Here is a 25,353-nt window from a genome sequence, read left to right on the forward strand (position 1 = left end):
AATAATATTTGAATAACCGTTGCTATTTCTATTTTCAGCTCGTTGCTCAAGTATACAAAATTGTTCCCCCTGTACTCTTGGAAACTGGCAAGGTAAAGAACCCGTGGCCGAACGTAGATGCTCATTCGGGAGTTTTGTTGCAATACTATGGAATGAAGGAAATGAATTACTACACCGTCCTTTTCGGAGTATCGCGTGCTCTTGGTGTCCTCGCTTCCCTGGTCTGGGACCGTGCTCTTGGACTTCCGATCGAAAGGCCCAAATCTCTTAGCACCGACCTCCTTATGAAAGCTTGCAAAGCTTAAACGACAACTTTATTTATGAAAAAAAGAAAAGAATATCAGAATCACTGAAATCTCTTAATTCGTGTCACACCATCATCATAACCTTCAGCAACAAGGAACTGACTGCTTTGTATCATGTTACGAACGTTATCGATGCACGGAAAAAATGTTAATCTCGAACTCATTTCGAATTCATTTTGATTGACTTCAAGGAAGTCGTTTTAACTCTTTCGATTTGAGTCGATTAAATCGCGCAGTGATCCCAGTGGCCGAGGCGTCAGTCGGCCATTACGTTTTCTACAGCATATGGGCCACTCGTCCACTACGAATAATTTCTGAATACCAACTATAGTCATTGTTCGTATCGAAAGAGTTAACTGCCGAGTCTTATTAAGAAGATACGAGGCTAGGTATTAGAAACAATACATAATCATATCACCTAATGATATATTGTTCAAACGTAGACATTCTAAAATAAAAGTTCGTGGTACATTGTATCGTAAAAATGTTAATCTACATTTTTTTCATCCGCTAACGATGTAAATACTGTATACATAAATGAGATAAACTTTTTGTGATATAAGAAACCACGTATGAGAAATATATATTGGTCCAGTATACATAGTTTCAACTGCCAAGCCCTTAAATAAGAACATAATACCATGCGTTAACAGTAGACACGGTTCATTGTAAATATATTTGTCGCTTTATGTTTAACTTAAATAGTGACAATTTTAGAAGTAAAAAAATAATAATAATCGTTGTAATAAAAACTAGTTAATTCACTGAAATATTCGGCAAAAAGGTTAGCTGTGTGCGTAGTCAACATTAGATAGACAATGTCTTAAAATTAAACAGACACTGCCAAAAAGTATCAAAATTTTTAGAATACAATTGAATCGCAATAAACATCTTTACTTCTACTATTGTAGTAAAAAGACATTGCGTGAATTAAATCAATTTCTCCAGCAGAATATTCGCGAAACGCAACTGCTCTTAGTAAACTACGTAAAATAGAAAATAAAATGTATAGGGCTAATGAAATATGTAAACAATATTGCAAGTGTTAGCGCACCAGTTATTGGTTTTAAATTCTGCGAATATGCTAAAAGAAAACTATGGCCCAATTGCAGAGTCATTACAATTTATGTAAATTAAAAAATATGACCAGTGGTAGATCCATTGTTAAAAGAATGAGTGAGTGTGTGCGATACTTCATTTATAACGAACGTAAAAATAAATAGATCATTGAAAATTATACTTATCTATTCCTTTTTTCCATGACTTAGTGCATTGTTTTTTTTCATATAAGTACTTTTTTAAAAGAATGAATAAAAATTTTTTAGCAAGTACTTATTATGTTAATATTGAAGAAAAAAACAAAATACGATAAAATATATTTATTATAATTTAAAAGATTTCATTACAAAAATTGAAAAATTTCTCGAGTCTTTTATATGAAGTAACTAGCTAATGGAGCATGTACATAATCTTTATCATAGTTCAATGTTATTACACCGCGTTCGTCGTCAACAAGATTTAACAATATAAGATGATTAGAAACAAAAAAATAATTAAAGAAAATAGGAAACTGTGTATTAAAGAAATTACAATACATGATTCTTTGCCTATTTCCTGCAAAAGAAAATTTGGTAAATTTATTTTACATTAATTTCAGTCCTTAGTTAAATAACAACCTTGTACGCAATTATTCAATTTCTATTACATAAATTCATTAACAATGACAGAATAATTAGAAGTAAACATTTTTCTGCATCTTTTAATTAGAATTAAATTTGAGCCATTTGTGAAATTTAAATGTGCACAAGCATATCAGACTCATGTGACTTGTGTACAACTCTGATGAAATAAAACAACCTGTAACTTGTACTGCATATTTTTGAATTATTATATAACAAAAACTATTAATGAGAATATATAATAGTATTAAGTATAATTTGCAGTATTATATCATATACAAGACAATTCATTGCTTTGTTTCTCAATATGAGAAAACTACTGTTTGTTTTTATGAAACTTTAAATGTATTATCTCACTCTGGCTTTAGACGGCATTTATCTTTCATACAATGATCTTAACAATTTCTATAATGATTTTTGCATATGCTATTAATATTTTAAATTTTAATAGATATTAAATATTGGAGTATTTCTAGCTACACAAAAGTTAGTCATTCTAATTATGAAGTAAATAAAATAAATGAGACAGCTGTTAATTGGATACTCATGGATTGAAGCATTAAAACGATTCATAATATTTACAATGAGACGATCAGTTTTCTTTTTCAACAAAATAATCTCTTATGTACGTATGTGAAGTACACTTTTTAATACATAGTTACCATTCTTCTACAGAACACAGAGTCAATGTTCCCAACAAACAACCGTCTCACTGTTGAATCCACATATCACAGAGTAGTTAATAGTCTGCTTTTAAATGTTTAGTTAGATTGGTTGAATAACCTAGCCATGAAATTTTACAAGATGTTTGCTGTATCAAGCACTAAAAAAAATGTTGAAACTCTCACACAGAAATTTGAAAAATATGTGGTTTAATTGGTGCTAAATCGGATTTTACTTTTTACAATTGTTTACTATTAATGCGGAGTATAAAAAACTATGTACATAGGTATAGTTTTGGAAGTCGCACAGGCCAAACAATTTCTGTCCGCATATCAATCAAATAGAATGAATAAATTATCTAGTCTTCTTTTACTATAAACATAGGTGGACGGGATCAAGATTAAACTTTATATTTTTCACACAGCATGCAGAATTTTCATTAAAATTTGTTATTAAATCAATAATAATATTTGATTTAAATGCAGCATTTATAGATAAAAGTAGCAAAATATAATAAACTTGTAGGTAATGTATTCAATTTAGCATCTCTGCTATAGAATGTTCAAATACACATCTTTCTACACACAGATTAAAAAAAAGTATTCTCTATACATACTCCTCTTAATACAATACCCTCCATAAAGGACTCCTGCCATTCTAAATCTTTTCCATTTCTTTTACAATACGATTTCTTTATATATCTTTTACATAAATAATAGTTAAAACATTATTTTACTCTTATATTATAGATACAATCATTTCCCATTATATTTTCATATCACATTAATAGATAAGACAAAATTTACCCGTCCACCATTTGATACGTTAAGTGTCTGCAGCAAAAATTGTAATCAACATATGCAGTTACACTTTAAGTTATGCATGAAGCTAGTGTACCATTTGAAAAATGATCATTCATTCTCATTTCATTTGTACAATCGTTAAAGTGGCACAGTAACTTACAATGAACATATACTTTACATTTTAGATATCTTATTACATTTAAAATGAGTTCTCATAATGTACGTCATGTTTTCTTTAAATGTCCAACAATCCATTCGAGACCTGGATAAAGCCTAAAATATTGTAGACAATTAAACTGTGTTGCCATACAAACTAATGGAATTACAACAACAAGTTATAATCTTACCCTTCTCCAGTAAGTGCACAACAACTTTGTATGTGCCACTGATGTTTTTTAATCGATGTCAAATCCAGCTGTCTAGAAATTTCAGCAGCTGTCATGCTGTCTCTTAAATCTTGCTTATTAGCATAAACTAAAACATTTGCTTTACTTAATTCTTCATGATTTAGCATCGAGTATAATTCTTCTCTGATTACACCAAGTCTTTCCCTATCTGTACTATCTATGACCATAATTATAAATTCGGTGTTAGTGTAGTAAGTGGACCATGCAGCTCTTAGACTTTGCTGCCCACCCAAATCCCACATTATGAAATGGATATTTTTCCAAATTATTTCTTCAACATTAGATCCAATAGTTGGTGATGTGTGAACAACTTCATTTGTTAGAAACTGGTACAATATAGTTGTCTTACCAGCATTATCCAAGCCTACCATAACTATTTTATGTTCTGAAAAATAAAACAACATATTTATAATTATTTAATTATCAACAAAAAGTATTAGTACTATTGTATGATTTGTAATAAAATTCAAATGTATATTCTATAAACAACGTTTTTGTACTGTAAAAAGACTGCATAAAATATTATATAAGAAGTAACGGAAAAAACATATGTTAGCATATGTTTAAAGTAGGATAACATAGGGTTTAACCAAATATTTCATATTACATATGAAATCAGTTATATTAAACATAAAACATAATTCTATTTTTTTAAATAATTTATTAGAGCATGCATTAGAAGTACAAATGTTTGTTTTAAATTTTCTATTGCAAATATTATATAAATTTCTTAGTGATCTTAGTGATTGGAATAGACTTTCACTTTATTTTTAAGGTGTAAACTTTATAGAAAACAATCATGAAAACAACAGAATGTAATCTATATTAGACTTACTATCAATATTATTACATATCATAAATTACATTTAACAAAAATGATTCATAAAATTTGTAAAATTTATGAATCATTTTTTTATATATTTTATGAAGACTGAAAACAATAAATATACAGTTACTATTCATAAATATTTAACATGTTTGAAAAAAACGTGTATCGTTTTTACGAATTATTAAACACGAATAAATTTCAGTAACATTTTTCATATGACAACACAAAGCAATAGAATAATTGTGACACAATACTGTTAGTACATTTGCTAAATTTACCTTCATTGCCAAAAAGACTCCACAATTTTGCGAATAATAGTCCCATATTGCTAGAAGCACTAAATAATTCGGACGATAATATTTATTTAGTTGTATCACTGCACAGTCTTATTCTCGATAAAAATGATGTATTTGACTTCAGAATTAGGGCATCTCATTGTCGTAGGGTTATGTTCACCTTTCCATGAAGTTTTTTTCCAACATGTTTTTGAGAAATTAGCGTCATTATTGGCGCATTAATGTGTAAAAAATATACTTGAGAATCGCTGCGAACTGCTGAAAAGTCACTAAGTAATACTAATATGAAAGAAATATACGAGGACCTTCCCTAATCTAATCAAGCAAATCGCGACATGTTGCGTTTCCAATTAAAACATCCATACGTCCGATCGGTCCAATCATCTTTCGGCAATACCTGAAAATGACGTCAGTCTTGTATCTACTATACAATGATTGGAGGTAAAGAATTTCTGATCAAGCGCGCGTAAAATAATGTCACCCTTTAAAATTGTTAGTGCACAGTCGTGCAAGATTAAGATTATCTAGTTGATTTTGCTGAATCATTGTAGATTCTCATTATTTCTACAATGAAAAAATAAGTAACTATTTAGATGCATACTTCTTAACCTTAGTATTACGTTTATCTGGCAATAAATATTAATAAATTGCAAATACTTCATGTGGCATTACATTAGAATAAATTACGAGTACTTATTGCAATATAGTCGTTCATTTAACTGTCCTCATACTTCCTTTACTAAGAAAAGAACCTATGTTGCATAAGATAAAATGTAATCTGGACTTTAAAATATATAATTTCTTTATAAACGATTATAAAATTCAATGAAATTAATTACGTTTAATTAGATGCCCCTAAATTATGGTGTAAACTTTATGTAAAATTTTCTCATTTTTATTTATAATGTAAAACGGAACTGTCGACATACCAATAAAGTTTTTAGGAAAATTGTGTAACAAAGTACGTAAAAATTCGAATTTGTGTTAAATCATTGTATAATATTATATGGCGTTTAAGGTATATTTTTGTAGTAGTGAAGTTATGAAATTTTTATATGTGTGTGAGTAATGGTGTTCACATAGTGTTGACTCCCATGCTGACCTTGGGTGCGTTGTGATTGGTCAGCGAGACGTCGGCTGATGCCGAAGATACTTGAGAATGAATGCTCATTCTCGATCTTCCCGGTAAAAACGTTTGACCACTTGTTGCTCTTTCACATTACGCTAAAGAGAACGAATTTCTCGCATTCCATTTCATCGGCATTTACTATTCATTAAAATGAGCAAACCGTAAGTAATTTTCCTATTATATTTAGTAAAGTTTTAATTAAATTTATACTTAAAATTATACTTTTACAAAATTCATTTTTCACTCTTCTTTTTTGTGAAAGTAAATCAAATATGTATGCATTTACATTGATTTATAAAGCAATATTACATCATCAGAATTGGTTTGTGAAGATTTCATCATGTAATGTCTTGTACTTTACGTTATTGCATTTTTCATGTAATTATATGTGATTATGTAATATATAATTGTCGATGCCCATGCAATTTTATTTTATAGAGTTGCAGATATTGCCCTCATTGGCTTAGCCGTCATGGGGCAAAATTTAATCCTAAATATGAACGATCATGGATTTGTTGTTTGTGCATATAATCGTACAACGGATAAAGTAAAATCTTTCCTACAAAATGAAGCTAAAGGCACAAAAGTCATTGGTGCATATTCCTTAAAAGAAATGGTAGATAAATTAAAATCTCCAAGGAGAGTAATGCTTTTAGTTAAAGGTAAGTTATGGTTATGTACCATGTATCATAGGACATTTGAAGTTTGACCTTGTAGTATATTCTTTATCCTGTAGTATTGGAAATCTATATTTGATAAGATTTAGTTTATATAAGATACATAAAAGTTCTTAATATGACAAGGTTTTATTTTGTTTTTACATAATGGAAATAATATATACTTATTTATCATATTAAAAGCTGGTGCTGCCGTGGATGCATTTATTGAACAGTTGGTTCCTTTACTATCCCCCGGAGATATTATTATTGATGGCGGTAATTCTGAATACCAAGATACTGAAAGACGAACTAAAGATTTAGAACAGATAGGAATTTTATTTGTTGGTAGTGGAGTTAGTGGCGGTGAAGATGGTGCTAGGTATGGACCGTCTTTGATGCCAGGTGGAAATCCAAAAGCTTGGCCACATATTAAACACATCTTTCAGGTGCGTAAAATATGATCGTTTGTTTAATAAATTTATGAGACAATTATATTATATCTTAAACCGATATAATATTCATTTTTTAGTCGATATCTGCAAAATCTAATGGAGAACCGTGTTGCGATTGGGTTGGAGAAACAGGTGCAGGGCACTTTGTAAAAATGGTACACAATGGTATTGAATATGGTGATATGCAACTTATTTGTGAAGCATACCATATTTTGAGGAATGGTTTGAACCTTAAACCAGACGAGATGAGTAAAGTCTTTGATGAATGGAACAAAGGAGAACTAGATTCATTCTTAATTGAGATCACTCGAGACATTCTTAAATACAAGGACGCGAAAGGTTATTTGCTTGAGCGAATTAGAGATACAGCTGGTCAAAAAGGAACTGGCAAATGGACAGCTATTGCTGCATTAGAGTATGGAGTTCCTGTAACGCTAATTGGTGAATCAGTTTTTGCCAGATGTCTTTCTGCACTGCAAAGTGAGAGAATAGATGCAAGTAGCATATTAAAGGGTCCAGATGCTGTATTTCAAGGTGATAAAACACAGTTCTTGGTGCATTTAAAGAATGCTCTGTATGCATCCAAAATTATTTCCTACGCACAAGGATTTATGTTACTACGGGAAGCTGCAAAAGTTCATAATTGGAATTTGAATTATGGTGGTATAGCTCTTATGTGGAGGGGAGGATGTATTATAAGAAGGTACATCTCTATTTTATTAAATCCTATAGCTATTCAAATAATGATTTGTTTGTTAACATTTCAAAATAACCTGTAATTTTAACTTTTAGTGCATTTTTGGGAAATATAAAATCAGCATTTGACAAAAATCCAAAACTTTCCAATCTATTGCTCGACGATTTCTTCGCTAACGCGATGAAGGAATGTCAAGCCAGTGCTAGAGTAGTAGTGTCCACTGCCGTAACACTTGGTATACCAACTCCTGCTTTGTCAACTGCTCTTGCTTTCTATGATGGCTATAGAACTGCTCGACTACCAGCCAATTTACTTCAAGCTCAACGGGATTATTTTGGAGCTCACACTTATGAATTACTTAATCAAGAAGGAAAATTTGTACACACAAATTGGACAGGACATGGTGGTAATGTCTCTGCTTCCACGTACGATGTATAACAATCAAAACATTTTTTGTAACATTTTATAAGAGATTGTATATATGGTGCGATATTAAGGTTACTATTATGGTTAAAAGATAGTTTAATACATGTTATATATCATAATGTATGAATTATGAAAAATTGATAAAAAATATTTATGTTGAAAACACACAGTTTTGTTTAAAAATATATATTAAGTGTATTACTGTATATATGATTATCTTACTTTAATATATGGAAAAGGAAAGTAACATTGTTGAATCACTGATTTATATTTATTTCTTTTATATTTTTTCTTTGCTCATTATTGGTATTAATATAAATGAAAGTCAATGTAGTATAGATGATGAATGTAGATGTAATGATTAACCTATTTTTACAAGAAGGTAAAAGGTGAAATGTTTCATTGCCTATATGTCGAGAAAGTTATTGCGAGAAAATGACTAGAGCATGACTTGTTAAGTTGCTGAGTAATGGGTACGTGAAATTAATGCGGAAGTAATCCAAACTAACCTACCTTTTGTTATGATTACTTATATCACATTTTTAATAAAATTGTGATATATACATATATATATTCATGCGTTTAAATACTTCCTTTCATGTAATAATAAAACTTAGAAAACATATTTTTTATTAATACAATTTAACGGGGAAACAATGCACGAACAATAGTATCTGCATCGACTAAAATAGAAATCTGAGTAAAAATAATTTCGCGCCATGAGTCACCAAAAGTTAAATAAAACTTTAGAAAACTAAGAAATATACGTATCTAACTTTATTAAGTATTGTTTTCTTTTAAATACAAAAACATAATTAATTGGTATAATTATACTAGAAAATTATTCGAGCTATTAATATTGTAAGGTAACATAGAAATTGATTTATTCCAAAACTAGTTAGAATTGTGTAGAATTTAAAAAAAAAGTTTTTTGCTTGTACTTGCATGAAAACAAATTTTCAAGGATATTAAGAACATACGTAAAATTGTTAGATTTGTTTTCTTGCAAAATAAATATAAAGAAAATAACATTTGAAAATTGATAGCATGGAACTCTTTTTAAGCCGTCCCTGGAACGTTTTGGTTTTACTGACCGTAGACGGGCGACTTAGTCTCTGCAGCGTTCATTTGCAAAATGGCTGACCACAAGGAAAGGGATTCATATTATTCGCAAACGGATTTACGATCGAAAAATGATGATCCACCGAATTCACGTTTATTCGTTATATGCCACAAAAGTTTAGAAGAAGATGATCTCAGGAAAGCTTTCGAAACATTTGGAAAAATCGAAGATATTTGGGTAGTTAAAGACCGGAATACAGGCGAAAATAAAGGTAATTTCTCGTATCTAGAGACAAAATCAATAATCTTTTTACTGTTTTTTAATTTAGCTTATACATGTCTTTTGCATTTTTAGTTTATCAATATATTTCTTTTGTGGCTTTACACTATTCACACATTTCTTATACATTATTCGAAATATTTATTAAGTCATACGTATTGTTTATATAGGAGTTACATACATTAAGTTTTCGAAAACATCAGAGGCAGCTTTTGCTCTTGAAGAAATGAATGGAAAAATGTTGGGTTCAGTTGGGAGACCTATCAAAGTAATGATTGCTTCGAAGTAAGGATGTCAAGTATTAATTTAATTGTCTTTTAAACATTAATTTGATATTCTATTTCTATGTTAACATGCTCATGTATATATTCTTTCTAGTCGAGATCAGGGCTCTGTGAGAGAAACTAACGAAGAAGAAAGGTGGGTTCGTCTGTTTTGCGTATTACCAAAGTCTATGACAGACAATGAACTTCAACAAGAATTTTCCAAATTTGGACCTATTGAATACGCGACTGTGGTCAAAGATAGAAATACAAATGAATCAAAAGGTTTTGGTTATGTGAAATTTAAAAAAGTATCAAGTGCCGCGAGTGCATTTGAAGAATGCGATAGAAAATACAGAGCTGTATTTGCAGAACCTAAAAAACCAAAACCTGAACACATCGATGTAAAATATAATAATGAACTATCTTCTCATTACGATGGCATTGGCGGAGGTTATAGTTCATCTAATTTTGGAAAGAGTAGTATTAGTTTAGAAATTGCTACGAATTATCCTAATTCTGAAGGATATACGCACTTGCAAGTAATTGCTCATCCAGCATTAAATCAAGATCAATTATGGAAATTGTTCGATATCGTACCTGGCTTAGATTATTGTCATTTAAAGAATGATGTCAGATATAGAATGCCAAGGGGTCAGGCAGTTGTAGTGTACTCAAATCCTAGCGCAGCAGCGTATGCAAGAGAAAAATTTCATGGTTTTGAATATCCTCCTGGTCACAGAATGATAGTTAAACCAGATTTGTCTAGTGTGCCTCCAAAAAGTGTTGTAAAACCTGGAAGTTCTACTGGCGGAATAGCTAATGCTAGGACAGATTTAGCTCATTTGGCAGAAACAATTGCTCAAGCTACATCTTTAATTCAAGCTGCAGGACTAACTGCACCAAGTGAGGGCTTACCTTATCTATGTAATATGGTAATATTTAATTTTATTGCATAATTATGTTTCTTTATAATTAGGTCTAGAACATTCAATGTGTGATAAGTTACCACCTGCACAACCAATGGCTAGTATAGACGCAGAGGTTGCTAAAAGATGCTTCATTGTATGTGGGCCTCCGGTACCACCTATATATGCCATGAAGGATGCTTTCTGCAGGTTTGGAAACCTTATAGACGTTTATATGCTGCCAGGGAAAAATTGTGGTTACGCAAAGTATGCTAGCGTAGAAAGCGCGAATGAAGCAATCGAGGTATGTGTTGTAATATTTTTACTCCTACGTTCAAGCTATATTTTAAGATACACTTTTAATAACGAAGTTTACTAAGTGGAAACTACATTTAAGAAATCAGTTTGATCGTGAAATGATACATTTTCACGATAGGTTCTGCACGGACAAGAAATTTGTGGTTCTCGACTGAAAGTGCTAGAAGCTGAAGAGCGTAACGTCGGTGAAGATCGTAGAAAACGACTACGAATGGATGAAGATGAAAATTAAATATTTTTGTATACCTCGTAAGTACATCGCTGAGCACATGGCAAAGAGAAAGAAAGTGAGGAGAGAAAAGGAGAGGCATTTAAATATTAACATCCTGACGTTGTAACTGACGATTACCATACTCGGAAAACAGGAGAAAATGTAATTTTTCTATTTGTCTTCACAGACTGACTGGTATACACAAGCTGGACGCACGCAATAAAAGAGACGAATTTTAAGACTCACTTGACCACGTCGGGCCCGCATCCAAGGAAACTACTCCAACTACCTACTTTTAACTATCGCTTACGTTCGCGATTTCAACGTTACTGAAACTTTAACGATACTTTACTTTATCCTTACATATCGTTACACATACACCTGACTTCCTGATTTTATTATTTTAAGAGGCCTGTGCGAAAAGTAATCTTAAAGATTCGATTTAGGAATATGTAGAACACACAAAACTAGATAAATTTGAAACTTCTTCCTTTAGCATAAAGAAGTTATATGACGCAATATACTTGAGGCGTTCACTGTTGTTATATTAATATACTACAGGTATTAGACCAGAGGTAAGAGGATTTCTATATATCTATACTTTTATATCAAAATCATATTCAGATGAAAGTTTTTCCCGCTAAATTCTTGAAAAAAGATATATCCTCTATAGATTACGAGAAGTGAGAAAATTTAAAGGAGAAAACAGAAGATGTTTCTCAAAATTTTATGTTCTTGTTTGCGAACAGAAAATAGTAGTTATTTTTTAACTGTTCGCGCAGGCTTTGAAACACAACCTGTACTTTAGAGTTAATAAAACCAACTTTTGTTTATAATTTATATTTAATAGTTCTGTACTATTCTTTTATTAGCTATATTGAATTTTGAAGAAAACGTAAAGTAATTTATTTCTTGCATATATTTCAAGAATCTCCATAACAATAAATCTCGTAGAATTTATTCCAAAACAAGATATATTCTCAAAGTATTATTTACTTTTTGACACTTTGCAGATATAGTTTTACATTTAATAAAGGTTATTTGATGAAAAATATATAATGCGGAACACATTTTTCAAAGAAAATATTTATGTGCATTGAAATTATATAAATCAGACTTAAAATTAAAGTTCTGCAGTTTATTTGCTACATTTTATCAAAGGACGCAGTAATTGTTTTAATGATACATGCAAGTTTAACAATATTTTATTATGTCCTTAGACATAAAATTAGTCTATAAGAAACTGGCAACTATAAGTAACAAAAGGAAAAGTAAACTATCAAATTTTTCATTCAGATGCGAGTACATCTTGTTTTGAAAATACTTCGCTTTATGTATGTTTACATGTATAGATATATTTGCATAAAATATATCACTATGTTATTTTCTACAATTAGGTTGAATGTGATTAAGAGAAATACGTTTTCTTAGGCAATTAATATTACGTCCATAATCACAACTTCGTCAAACACCAATGATTGACGCACAACATGAACGTTTTATGATGGACACTTTTGTACGTGTGTTAGACTGTATTACTTAATGACCATACGCAATGATGTTTTAGGAGACTGTAACTGACTTGTTTGATGATTTTAAATACACATTAAGTATTCAAAACCTCACACTGACTTTCACTTATACACTGAACAGAGTGTCCTGCTATACACGTATATTACTTACTAATCTGACATGTATTTTTTTCTTTCGCTTGCAGGATACCTGAAGCATTCAAAGATGTGTACCTGATGACTGTGATATAGCAGAGTAAGATATTTCTGATATTATGTATATCAGACGCATAAGATACAAAATAATAAATTACAATTTTATATTGTTTCCCCTTTTTATTGCTAGACTAAAAATGTTACATTAATTAGGAAACAGTTGTACTTGTACTTGATTCATTTTTATAATGTGCTTTTAAAGTACACGATATTTATAATTTATTAATTTTCAATTATTTTTTTTATATATTCATAAAAATCTGTACAATAAATCTTTACATAAAAAGCGACACGTTATATTAAAATTCTTCCCGGTTCCTATTCGTAGGCTCATGGACGCTAAATAATTTCGGCCGTTCACCGAACTATTTATTTACCAGTAGATGTCGGAATTGTGCGTGAAGTAAAATTTTCGCGCCCAGTAAATTTTTTTTCCACCGCGAATACCAACGCGAATTTATTGGGAGGAGACTATTTTAATCGCGTTCGGCGTCCGAGAGGCTTAAGTGGGGCACGTTTTGCATCGATATAGGTTAACAGAGAAATAGAGGGGATAGCGCTCACGTGTTACCAAACGTGCTGTGTAATGCGGAACAGCCGCTACACGCGAAAGATATGTGATGTTCGGTGCGGTTTCAGTCTTCATAGATATCGGCGACTGGAACGTAGCATAGAGTGTTTATATTTACTATGAACCAACGGCTAACTTAGTAACAGCACCTGTTTCTTCGCTAATCTAACCGTATTGTTCTATTATAATTAATCGGACGGCACGTCATTTTAAATTATAAATTGTTGACGGTGGTACACGATATATTTAAAACTTTAGTCCCTTTTTTACGATATTGCGGTCATTTTGCCGCCGCGATTTTTCTAACCGGTTTTAACCACTTTATTACTAAGAACTGTAAACATGTCGCGAGAACAGCGAGTTCGTTTAATTTAGCAGTAAGTGCTTGTGACCAAACGGATATCGCCCCAAAGGAACGCTACCCCGGAAAGAAAACAATGGAAGAGGTATCCACTGAAAATGCTAAGGTGTCAGATTCCGGATATTCTAATACCTGCAGCAATTGTCAGTCGCAACGGAGGTACGTGTCGAATTTATTTCGTTTGTTGTGTTTGAACGTCGAACTAGTTTTTCTGTCATACTAACAAAAAAATTACTAAATGATAAAAAAAAAAAATTTATTTAATTTAATTTATAAATAGTTTGAAACTACCGCCTTCGATTTCGAATTACAAATTTTTTTCAACATTGATTCTGATCGATAGATTCGCGTTACACTATACATTTCGTCAATATGATCCACAGGTTGTGCGCGTCACCACGTCACATTATTTTCCCCTCTTTAGGGATATTCTCAATATTTTTTCAAATTATAACAAATATTCAACAATTCAATGGAGTACTTGTTATTTTATGGTATTCTCAATGTCAATGATATTATTCACAGATTTGCAAGTATCAAAGCTCATTTATTGTTAGGGGGTTTGAAGATACGTTGCAAGTTTGAAACGCCACCTGCTATAGCGAAACTTTTTATTCTAACTGAAAATTTCTTTTCATTTTTCGTTTAAAATGTGTAGAACGGCTGAAAACATAACATTTTTCTATTTTCTAGAACGTATAAAATAGTCAATTATTAATTCCTGGGAAAAATTTTAATGGGAGATTCTAGAGGCCAAAATAAGACGAAAATTAAGAATACCAATTTGTTGATGGAGGCTTTGTTAAAAAAGTATTAACGTTTAAAGTTCTGAATTTTTTTCTAAAAAATGCGCAGGATTTCGGGGGTATGTTTATTCACCAAAAATGATTGTAATTGACCCCTGCAACTGACAAGAATTTTTTTAGAACGATTTGAAAGTTTTTACTTTTGTCGAAAAATTTCACACTTTCTCGAATTTTTTTCTCGAAAGTGCGTAGGATTTCGGGTATATGTCTATTCACCAAAAATTATTGTAATTGACCCCTGCAACGGAAAATAATTTTTTTAGAACGATTTGAATTTTTTTTTCGTCGAAAAATTTAGGCACCTACCCCTGTGGTCGATTTATCTTAAAAATTCGTTTTTGATTTTTTGTAATTTTATTTGACGCCCTACAGAAAAGTTGTCTAATACTTTTTTGTAGGTGCCCATGAGCACTACTTCAGAAAAATGTTTCATTGAAATATGTTCACTATTATTGGAGTTATGGCTGTTTGAAAATTGACCCTTTTTTTGGGAGTTTTTCTCATTTTTTGGTGTTAAGGAACAACTTGTCGGAATTTCTTACAATTTCTACATAGTCTACACCGAAACACGAGTTGTTTGCATTTTTAAACATTAAAATCCCCCAATCCGTTCGGGAGTTATCACATTTTAAAGATTCGCATGAAATTTCAGGGAAGCATTTCTTGCCTCACATTAGATTTTCGGTAAGGAATTTTTTTCTTGAAAATGCGTAGGATTACAGGTGTATATGTAATGACCAAAAATGATTGCAATCGATCCCTGCAGCCGAAAATAATTTTTTTAGAACGATTTGAAAAATTTTTTTTCGCCGAAAAATTTCAGCACCTACTCGAATTTTTTTCTCGAAATTGGGTAGGATTTCAGGGATATGTGTATTCACCAAATATGATTGTAATTAAGCCCCACAATCAAAAATAATTTTTTCAGAATGCTTTGAAATTTTTTAATTTAATTTTTTAAAAATGATTAGAAAGACTTAAAAATATTTGTTTTGCAGTAGAATGTACTCCCTTGATTGGAAATTTAGGAAAAGAATTTTGTAAAAGTTTGTTAAGGAATTTTTACAACAGTTGCAAATGATAAAAGATCAAATAAAATTCATGCAATATTTAAAAATGTTTTTATTTTATTTTGCATAGGTTTGTGTTTCGTAATTTGAACTTTTTATACGTTCTCTGTGAAAGCATAATTAACAAGGAGAGTGCAAGTCATACTGTTCAGGAAAATGTACCATTACTCAACAATTTTTTATTTATGTAATACTATTTAATAATGAATTAATTAATTTTTTGTATCGAATATTATTAAAAGATCTTTATTACTTTGCATTCAAGTGTCTTACTGAAAAAGAAAAATTCAATATAGGTTGCTCTTTTATCATTTTCAACAGAAACATATAATAAGTATAACACAATATTAATTAGAATATACAGAAAATTTCAGCTATTCCAAACAGCTTTTCAGTCTTCAGTGTTTTTCTTGATATTTTTACTATTGACAATAAAAATAAAAGTAAAATACTAGGACGCAGTTATTTATTTCACTAAATAATATATTTGTTTTTCTTCTGGTTGAGAATAGTTTGAAAACATTCTAGCAATATTGCAACTATGGTGTTGCAATATATATTAATAACGTATACACATAATAATAACCATTATACCAGTATACAGTGTTTTCTATAATTTAAAACACGCATACGTAATTCAAATATGAATTATATTAAGAGTAATATTATAATGTACATAATATTCCATTACATAAAAATACATTGTTAATGTCATAACATAAGTTCTTTTTATAGAAAGTGGCCAAGACATAATTACGTGCATTTAAAAATAATAAAAATGTGCATATTTTTCAAATACGTTGAAAATTTTCCTGCAACGTTTTTGTAGTGTTTCAGCATATTGCGTGATATTGTAATATATTTACATGTGATGTTAATATATATTTGTAATAACATCTGAGAAATATTTGATAAAATATTTCAAATCTTACGTGAAAATATTTTTGGAATATTCCATTATTACTAAATATAAGGATAAGCAGCGAAACGAGAATATCTTGTATGAAATAACAAACCAAATTGTTAAGATGACCGTATAACATTCTATTTAAATGCTTCATTAATTTGTTCTTATCCAATTACGTGGAATGCGAACGTTTAATGAGCGTTTACCTTAGATCACGCACACTGATTGCTTTTGCACAATAGGTGGAGCTGAGAAGTATATCGCGAATGCTAATTATGGTGCTATTTTTGATAACGTATGAGACAAATGACGGGTAGACCTTGCGGTACATGATCTTTCTCGCGATCTCGAGATGCAGTTTGCCTTGGTTTTCAATCGATCGATTCCAATTTTAACTTCTGTTTTATTTTTGTAACAACTTGGAACATTTGCATATATGTATTTCTCGTTGTAACCCCTTTTCTACTTAACACTTTAATGGCCGCACGTATCACGCGAAGACCGTTGTCCGTCACCACTGATATCGTAGACCAAAGTGAGATACACGAAGATGCTAGAAATATTATTATAAGGAATTATAAATGTACCCTCAACAAACGTAATAAGTTGAATGTATGATGAAATGGTGACTGATACAGTAGATCACGAACACGTGACAGTGGCCAACATCTGCTAGTTCGCAAAATCACGTATACGTGACAGCGGCCGTCAAAGTGTTAACATCCATTACAAATGGACGTTCGAAGTTAATTGAGCAGCACGAATTAAACATAAATATTCTTTGATTCATAAAAACAACTAATCAACGTTTCGACCAAATTCTCATACTTTTCGCGACTACAAATTAAATTTAATTATTTTCACTAGAGATTTGGTCTGCTTTGGTAATAAGACATGTTCACAAAAAATTCTATAAAAATCATAGAGAATGAAATGTTGGAATCGTCCTTTTTACGTCTGGAATTTTAGTTGTTCTTATACAGGGTATTAGGCCACCCCTGGGAAAAATTTTAATGGGGGATTCTAGAGGCCAAAATAAGACGAAAATCAAGAATACCAATTTGTTGATGGAGGCTTCGTTAAAATGTTATTAACAATTACATTCAAAAATTTCAAATCGTTCTCGAAAAATTATTTTCGGTTGCGGGGGTCAATTACAATCACTTTTGGTCATTAGTCATACTCTCGAATTCCTACCCACTTTCGAGAAAAAAATTCGAGAAGGTGTGCAATTTCTCGACGGAAAAAAACAATTTCAAAACGTTCTGGAAAAATTATTTTCGGATGCGGGGGTCAATTACAATCATTTTTGGTCAATAGACATATCCCCGAAATCCTACCACTTTTTAGAAAAAAATTCGAGAATGTGTGAAATTTCTCGACGGAAAAAAAAGTTTCAAATCGTTCTGGAAAAATTATTTTCGGATGCGGGGGTCAATTACAATCATTTTTGGTCAATAGACATACTCCCGAAATTCTGCGCATTTTCGAGAAAAAAATTCTGTACGGGTGGAACTTTAAACGTTAATAACTTTTTAACGAAGCCTCCATCAACAAATTGGTATTCTTGATTTTCGTCTTATTTTGGCCTCTAGAATCCCCCATTAAAATTTTTCCCAGGGGTGGCTGAACACCGTGTATACCAAAGAATGATTATTTAATTCATAATAATATGCCTGAGAATAAATAAAGAAGATACGTCTTTACATATTAATTGGGCAACTTTCAATTAAACGTTTATGAAATTCGTATACGGTGGCGATGGATTGTGAATCATTTTATACGATAGAAAATCTGACGTTTCGGTATGTTAGAAGTTTTGCGACTTTTCATCGTGACCCAAAATCTGACGAAAGGTTTTAGAAAGTCTCGTATACTCTGTTTAGTTTAAGAAACTTTTAATCATCTTCAACTTATCGCGAATGTTTCTCATACACGATAGAGAACGGTTTCTTTTTAACAACCTTCCATACAAAAAAGTGGTTTTTATTAGAAACAAAAGAAACTTATCCGAAAAGGGCGCAAAAGTAAATTTTTCATATAAAAACATACAGACGACTTAAATATTTTTTACTATTAATACATTAATTATCAAAATTCAACAACCGTAAGAATATATATCGTTTCTCTATCTTTTTAAATAAAAAGTATCCCCATTCGTGGATCGTAGTTCAAGAAGATCGCATAAATAAGTTATTTGGAGTTTCTTGACTTTGGGTCTAGTTTGATCCAAATTTGAATTTTATTATTTCGCATACCAGTACAAGGTTTCTGATTGAATTTTTTTGTTATCGTATTTGTATATTTTTTCTATATTAATGTCGTTATTATTTATTAAAAATCAAAACTTCACGAAGCAAAAAAAAACACTTTGCATCGAACTCGGAGTCTGCTGATGTAGGCATTTTCATTCTAATATTCGAAAATACCTTTTGAACAATATTTAGCGTGTCGTAACTGGAATATATCAGATAATAATTCGAATTCTGGACAATTGAATTCTTTCTCTTCAGGATTATTATTATGGGAGATATGATACGTAAGCCATTAGTATAATATTTCTGATTGGATACAAAAAGGCGAACATCTACAATATTTCAACCATCTGCAGAAGACATCCATTGTTTCTCTTATCCGTGATTATGACATGCGTATTTTAGAGTCCTGCACGTTTCTATCTAATAATATTTTGTAGCATAAAGGGACAGTTTCATTCTAATTTTTATAGTTTTATACACCACCCCAAGATTCTCCTCATTCTTCGAAAGTAATTCAAGCAGCTTCTTGTAACTCCTTCCTTGGAAGAGGATCACCTATATCGACCAAAATGGCGGAATTATTACGTAGTCTCGGTAAAATCGTTCCGACGACCGAGCAAATTTCTGCTTTATTTCTTTGTCGAGTTATTTGGAGTTCCAAATAAAGCAGAAATTTGCTTTGTCGTCGCAATAATTTTGCCGAGACTACGTAATAATTCCGCCATTTTGGTCACTATAGGTGATCCTTTTCAAGGAAGGAGTTATAAGAAGCTATTTTAATTAATTTTCGTGTAAATAATCATTAGGAGGAATTAGGAGAATCCTGAGATGGTGTATAAAACTAACAAAATTGTACAAATTAGAATGAAATTATCCCTTTATGTAAATGTACAGAAACGAGGGGTGTAAATTAAAATTTTGAAAATTCTAGGAAGAGAAACATTGATTTTAGTTTCTCAAACTATTCAGAGAATCTACAGACAATCCTGTTTTATTTAATATCTTAAAAATAGTCGCCATTCGAAAATCAGTTTAATTTTTGTTACATTTGGACTAAAGGGGCGTCGCAAGTCAGGCGATCTAAAAACTTTTCCGACGACTGAACAAATTTCTGCTTTATTTCTTTTTTTGCAATATTTGAAACTCCAAATAACTCGACAAAGTAACAGTACAGAAACGAGGGGTGTAAATTAAAATTTTGAAAATTCTAGGAAGAGAAATATTGGTTTTATTTAGTTTCTCAAGCTATTCAGGGAATCTACAGACGATCCTGTTTTATTTAATATTTTAAAAATAGTCGCCATTCGAAAATTAGTTTAATTTTTGTTACATTTGGACTAAAGGGACGTCGTAAGTGAGGCGATCTAAAAACTTTTCCGACGACCGAACAAATTTCTTTATTTGCAATATTTGAATCTCCAAATAACTCGACAAAGTAACTGTACAGAAACGAGGGGTGTAAATTAAAATTTTGAAAATTCTAGGAAGAGAAATGTTGGTTTTAGTTTCTCAAACTATTCAGAGAATCTACAGACAATCCTGTTTTATTTAATATCTTAAAAATAGTCGTCATTCGAAAATTAGTTTAATTTTTGTTACATTTGGACTAAAGGGGCGTCACAAGTGAGGCGATCTAAAAACTTTGCAAGGCGCTAGGATATCTAGCAAACCTCTGGCACACAGTAGTACAGGATGCTTGGCATTGACACGCTTTGTTAATGGTAATGGTCAGGTGAGAGGCAGACGGAAAGCTCGTCGAACGAGAAAGATGGAAACTCGGACACTGCGGTTAAGGCTAACTAGTTTCTCAGCGAAGCATACCGGTTGCATTTCCACGTTCGCATTTAATACACCCATACTCTAACAGATTACAAAACTCAGTGAAAACAGGTCGGCTGAATACATGACGTGTTCGAGATTGCCGGTTACCGCATTATCGAAAGTTCCTGATTTCACCCTTAGACACGATCGAGCAATTTTTAATTTCGAAAATTTTTTTTTTAGGAAAATATACGTCTCAAGTGGGGCTGTACGTACGATCTGGAATAATAAGGAAAAAGAATGACTTAAATCTTATCGCGATACTACGTTTCAGAGACAAATATAATATAATCCTAAAATTAAATACAAATAAATTTGTGCATGATCGTAAGTCTGAGTTTAGAATACAATTTGCGTTGTTAAATAAGATTTACACAATTACACTTTTACTTAAAGAAAAAGATATAGCGCTTTGGGGAAAAAATTCGGATTAGTCTCAACCCTAATTTTAAAACCACCTAATCACGTTTCGACCATTTAACAAAATTTGGCCTTAATGTACTTATGTACGTTGAGGTGTATAATATGTCAAATAAAAAATATAGGTACATACATTTTCATGTGCTTCGTAAATAAGTAACTGAAAATATACACGTCAATTGAATTTATTCCATAAAAATATAAATTAATAATTCGTGTGTTCGTATTGGTATGTTGAATATATAAACTACCACGTGGGACATTGAACCTAACCCAGATCTCAATTATTTAATTTTAGTTGATTCGAAATCACTTGAAGACATGTAACCATGCCATTGAATTAAAGCGATTAAAATTGAGGTTTACAACAAATGATATATTAGTTTCGTAAAGGCAATGATTTATTAATAAAGTTAGAGAACGTTGTCTTTTTAATAACAATTAGGGGAAGGTCGTCCAAGGCTCCCCAAGACGGGTTTACGGTACGTTAATCGCTATTGAGACGAGGAAGAGATCCAAGGACTCCAAGTCTCGTGTGGAGTTTGGAGATTCTTTAAACGACCATAACGTAATTTGCCAAAGAAATGTCTCTAAATTCTGATCCTCAAAAATGATGTTAAGGTTCGTTAAGAATCCCTAACAATGTTTGCAACGTTATCTCAAAATATAGTTGCTTACAGTTAATTGTGAATTAAAAATAAAAATAGTTCAGCATAGGGTCTTTTCAAAAATGTTGAGCATACAGCTGGAGAAAATGATTTTCCGATTGTCTTATTAACTTTTTACTAATTTTATTTCCCATAAAAAATAACCATAAAGAAACCATTTAAATGTTTATATTTTCAAAAGATAGATTGAATTAATTTATTGCTCTTTTGGACATCACTGATAATGTGTTATTGGATGAGTATTTATTAGATCATACAGAGTAACTTTATTTAATACCATGTCTGTCGACACCTTTGCATTTGGATACAAATAACTGTGAAAATAATTGTTTAAAAAAAATGAATAATCATTACAGGAAAAGTTAAAAAGTCATTTGAGAAAATCTGATCAAACTTATTGCTAGAATATAATTCCAAGTTAAAATTTGAAAAGGTGCCCCTTGACACCTTTGATAGAAATAGTGTTAAAATTAGTTTTTTTAATGTTTATAGACTTCTAATTTTCAACTATCCTTTAAAATAACATATTTTGTAAATTCTAATAATAATAATAATAATAAATTTTAATAAAAGTAATAATAAATGTCTGAGGACATTGTAAGATGAAATCAATATTGCCTCCATTTTCAGATACGTAACATTCAACGACTGTTATTTGGTTCATTATAAGATAAGGTTTCCTTTTGTCACGTTGTAAAATTATATTCGTACACGTGTTTTGGTCGATCGTAACATGTCGCTCAACACGTGTCCGAATATATAATTTTACAACGTGACGAGAGGAACCCCTTGTCTTATAATGAACTAAATAACGATTATTTGTATTTCTAGAGAGGTAGGGGTCAACGTTTACTTAATCATTATTATATTTTTCGACAAATGTTGTTATTGTACATTTATATATAACATTTAAGGAGGGAAACACTTCACGAATAAACAACAAATTAAAAAGAAAATTGAATACTGTTTTAATTATGAATTAAATATATTTAAATAAATGAAATTAAGTTTACTTTGTATTTTTTATTTTTCTTTATATAAAATACAATACGCTTTACGATAAAATACAAAAAGTGTTAAGTCATCTTTATTAGAAAAGAAATATATTAATTTTAATAAATATCTTTAAAAAAATATACATTTTTTTAGGTATCTTTAAACGATACGAAACTAGTAGGAGATTTAAAATTGCAGTGGTAGCACATAACGGTTGAAAAGAAGAAGAAGTATACATATTTGTGGAATACAATGCAATTAGACGATACTTACTCCGTTTCTGAACAATACGCAGCCGTTATTCGATTCCTTTATTATGCGATTATTACAAATCTGTTTCAGACGTTCGTCGCATATCTGCATACAATTTTCATCGTCACCAACCCAGATATAACATGTCTGCACGTTTCTGAAACATGTAACTGTTTCCCTATTTGCAACGTGCATCCATATGCAACGTGCCCATACGGAGCTCTGCATCATTATACTTAAACACAGAAGCACATCAATAACACTTGGCTTCGTTGCATGTCTATTTGATCATGCAGAATTTGTTGTGCAGAAGTCTTTAGTGCAAACACAAATGTAAGCTGTTGTTAAATCTAATTAAAAAAACTATAGTTATATCTAAAACTAAATTTGAGTACTATATAAATACGTACTAACATAAAATGAAAAGAGTGAGAGTGGAATTAAATTAACAACAGGATATATAGGAGAGACACTTGTAATTATACATAGGAAATTGTTCGAATATTTTATAATTTTGAAAAAAGTCAAATGGGCTCAAATGGTCTCGATTTCTACCGGGCGAGTGTTAACAACTAACGAAGGATTTTTTAATAAAATTCCTTTTCATACGTTCTGTACACGAAATTTGAGAAAAGTTTGTTTCAAATTTGTCGTTCGATGAATCCAAAGTGTACGACGTATTTCGATGATCTGGACGCTTCGTTAACATTCCGAGTGCTATAGATAATAGGATTCTCCAGTAATTACAACGGGCATCGTGGGCGATCTGGCTGGATTTCACTCGGACAAAAGACACATGCTGATAATTATAGGCATGCAGATTCTGAATTCTCACGTGTTGCTTTTCAAACAAAATCGCGTACAGTACAAATGCTCGGTAAAGACTAAAACGCGATGAACAAAAAGTCCAGACATAGCCTCACATGTTTGGCGAACGTATTTTATTACTTTCTCACATTTTAACTGCGTAACACGACGGGGCTCGTTCTCTATACAAGATTAAACCGGGAGTCTTTTCAAACTCGATGTTCGATCGATAGAAAATCCTTCTGGAAAATGAAACATATTTATTTCGTAGTAATTAGAATTTGCTTAACAATTAATTGACGATACACCATTTTGTTCATTTACAGTTTCCCATTAGCAATTATTTTCAATAAATGTAAACAAATGGTAAGTCAAATAAAGAGACTGGATTTCTGGAATATACAGTGGAAACCTTAATTCGAGCTTATTGCTTCTGGAATTTGATTTGAAACGTAATTAAAATCTGTAGTCGACATACAACATTGAAACGTTGAGACTTAACGATGAGGATTGTATTGGCATAATTTGAGATCCATTACGAAACATTTACTACAAATTCTAAGAAGATTGTAGAAATAAATTATGATAAATTGATATCCTTTGTAAATCGTCGTTTTAGAGACTTATAATACCTCTTTGTAAGTAATTAGGGGTTCAATTAAATAGCTATGTCGTTCAATGAGACGAGTAATTTTTTGTTCATTTTCTTTTGTGATCTACACGCTCCTCGTTATCGCAATTATTGAATTGTTTCAAATTTTGCAATATAATAGAGCCTCTATCGTCCGTGCTAATCGAGGGTTTTAAAACCACGGATAATCGATTATAATCCATTTCATTTTCAATCGTCCTATCCACACACTTGTTAACTTCTTAGCTTTCTTAACATTTTTCCAATATTTGAGGCTAGAAATGTACAAATTAAAAGAAGGTAGCAAAGTAGACTATTAGATTAAAAATTTAAGACAGTTGATCAAGATACAGATTAAAATTTCTTACTAATTTATTTTCTTTCATTGTTTATTTTTACGGGAATATAGACAATGTAGGTTTTATTGTAGTTGTATTTTATTGCAGTTACAACATTGTGTTAGAATTTCCATGTATTATATGTCTATTTCTTTGATTAAATTGCTTTTTTTTAAACATAAGGGTTCCAATATTATCACAACTGTGGTTTCATTTTATTATATCTACTTTATTATACATTATTTTGGTCAAATACTTTTTTTTAAACGCAAGCTTTCTAATATTATCATAACTATGATTGTATTTTATTATAACCATGACAATTTTACAATT

At 31.0% G+C, this 25,353-nt stretch overlaps 5 protein-coding genes across 11 annotated transcripts in view; 4 read left to right on the top strand and 1 right to left on the bottom strand.

The window, feature by feature from the left end:
* The window catches only part of LOC122401802 (probable citrate synthase 2, mitochondrial), a 26,274-nt gene extending 24,732 nt beyond the window's left edge, over positions 1-1,542 (top strand). Inside the window, exon 4 of the mRNA XM_043404164.1 lies at positions 39-1,542. Within this exon, the coding sequence (XP_043260099.1) occupies positions 39-305 (267 nt within the window). The 3' untranslated portion in view covers positions 306-1,542. The remainder of the gene's footprint in view (positions 1-38) is intronic.
* LOC122401803 (ADP-ribosylation factor-like protein 5B) lies at positions 997-5,851 on the bottom strand. The gene is made up of 4 exons (XM_043404165.1): positions 5,464-5,851; positions 4,965-5,379; positions 3,798-4,242; positions 997-3,723 (listed from the first exon to the last, which is right to left on the bottom strand). The coding sequence occupies exons 2-4, from the start codon at positions 5,008-5,010 to the stop codon at positions 3,675-3,677; spliced, it is 540 nt and encodes a 179-aa protein (XP_043260100.1). The 5' UTR covers positions 5,011-5,379; positions 5,464-5,851; the 3' UTR covers positions 997-3,674.
* Positions 5,852-6,122: 271 nt separating this feature from the next.
* LOC122401801 (6-phosphogluconate dehydrogenase, decarboxylating) lies at positions 6,123-8,521 on the top strand. The gene is made up of 5 exons (XM_043404163.1): positions 6,123-6,272; positions 6,550-6,773; positions 6,972-7,216; positions 7,300-7,925; positions 8,015-8,521. Exons 1-5 carry the CDS (start codon positions 6,262-6,264, stop codon positions 8,355-8,357), a joined length of 1,449 nt encoding a protein of 482 aa, XP_043260098.1. The 5' UTR covers positions 6,123-6,261; the 3' UTR covers positions 8,358-8,521.
* Positions 8,522-8,672: 151 nt separating this feature from the next.
* On the top strand, positions 8,673-13,185 carry LOC122401800 (RNA-binding protein 45). 3 transcript variants are annotated; one of them, XM_043404161.1, is made up of 7 exons: positions 8,673-8,818; positions 9,410-9,679; positions 9,858-9,972; positions 10,066-10,856; positions 10,930-11,162; positions 11,295-11,425; positions 13,105-13,185. In XM_043404161.1, exons 2-6 carry the CDS (start codon positions 9,481-9,483, stop codon positions 11,406-11,408), a joined length of 1,452 nt encoding a protein of 483 aa, XP_043260096.1. In that variant the 5' UTR covers positions 8,673-8,818; positions 9,410-9,480; the 3' UTR covers positions 11,409-11,425; positions 13,105-13,185. The 3 variants fall into 3 exon arrangements, with proteins under 3 accessions (XP_043260096.1, XP_043260095.1, XP_043260097.1); XM_043404160.1 differs by lacking the exon at positions 13,105-13,185 and adding an exon at positions 11,575-12,205; XM_043404162.1 differs by lacking the exon at positions 13,105-13,185 and adding an exon at positions 11,575-12,205 and having other exon boundaries at positions 10,936-11,162.
* A 593-nt stretch (positions 13,186-13,778) lies between these two features.
* The window catches only part of LOC122401814 (period circadian protein), a 63,483-nt gene continuing 51,908 nt past the window's right edge, over positions 13,779-25,353 (top strand). For all 5 annotated transcript variants that reach the window (XM_043404181.1, XM_043404182.1, XM_043404184.1 and 2 more), the window contains exon 1: positions 13,779-14,205. In XM_043404181.1, coding sequence (XP_043260116.1) covers positions 14,123-14,205 — 83 coding nt within the window. In that variant the 5' untranslated portion in view covers positions 13,779-14,122. The remainder of the gene's footprint in view (positions 14,206-25,353) is intronic.

The sequence above is a fragment of the Colletes gigas genome, unplaced genomic scaffold (genome assembly GCF_013123115.1).
Source record: "Colletes gigas isolate AHSC1104 unplaced genomic scaffold, ASM1312311v1 Colletes_gigas_Sc00028, whole genome shotgun sequence".
Lineage (NCBI taxonomy): Eukaryota > Metazoa > Arthropoda > Insecta > Hymenoptera > Colletidae > Colletes > Colletes gigas.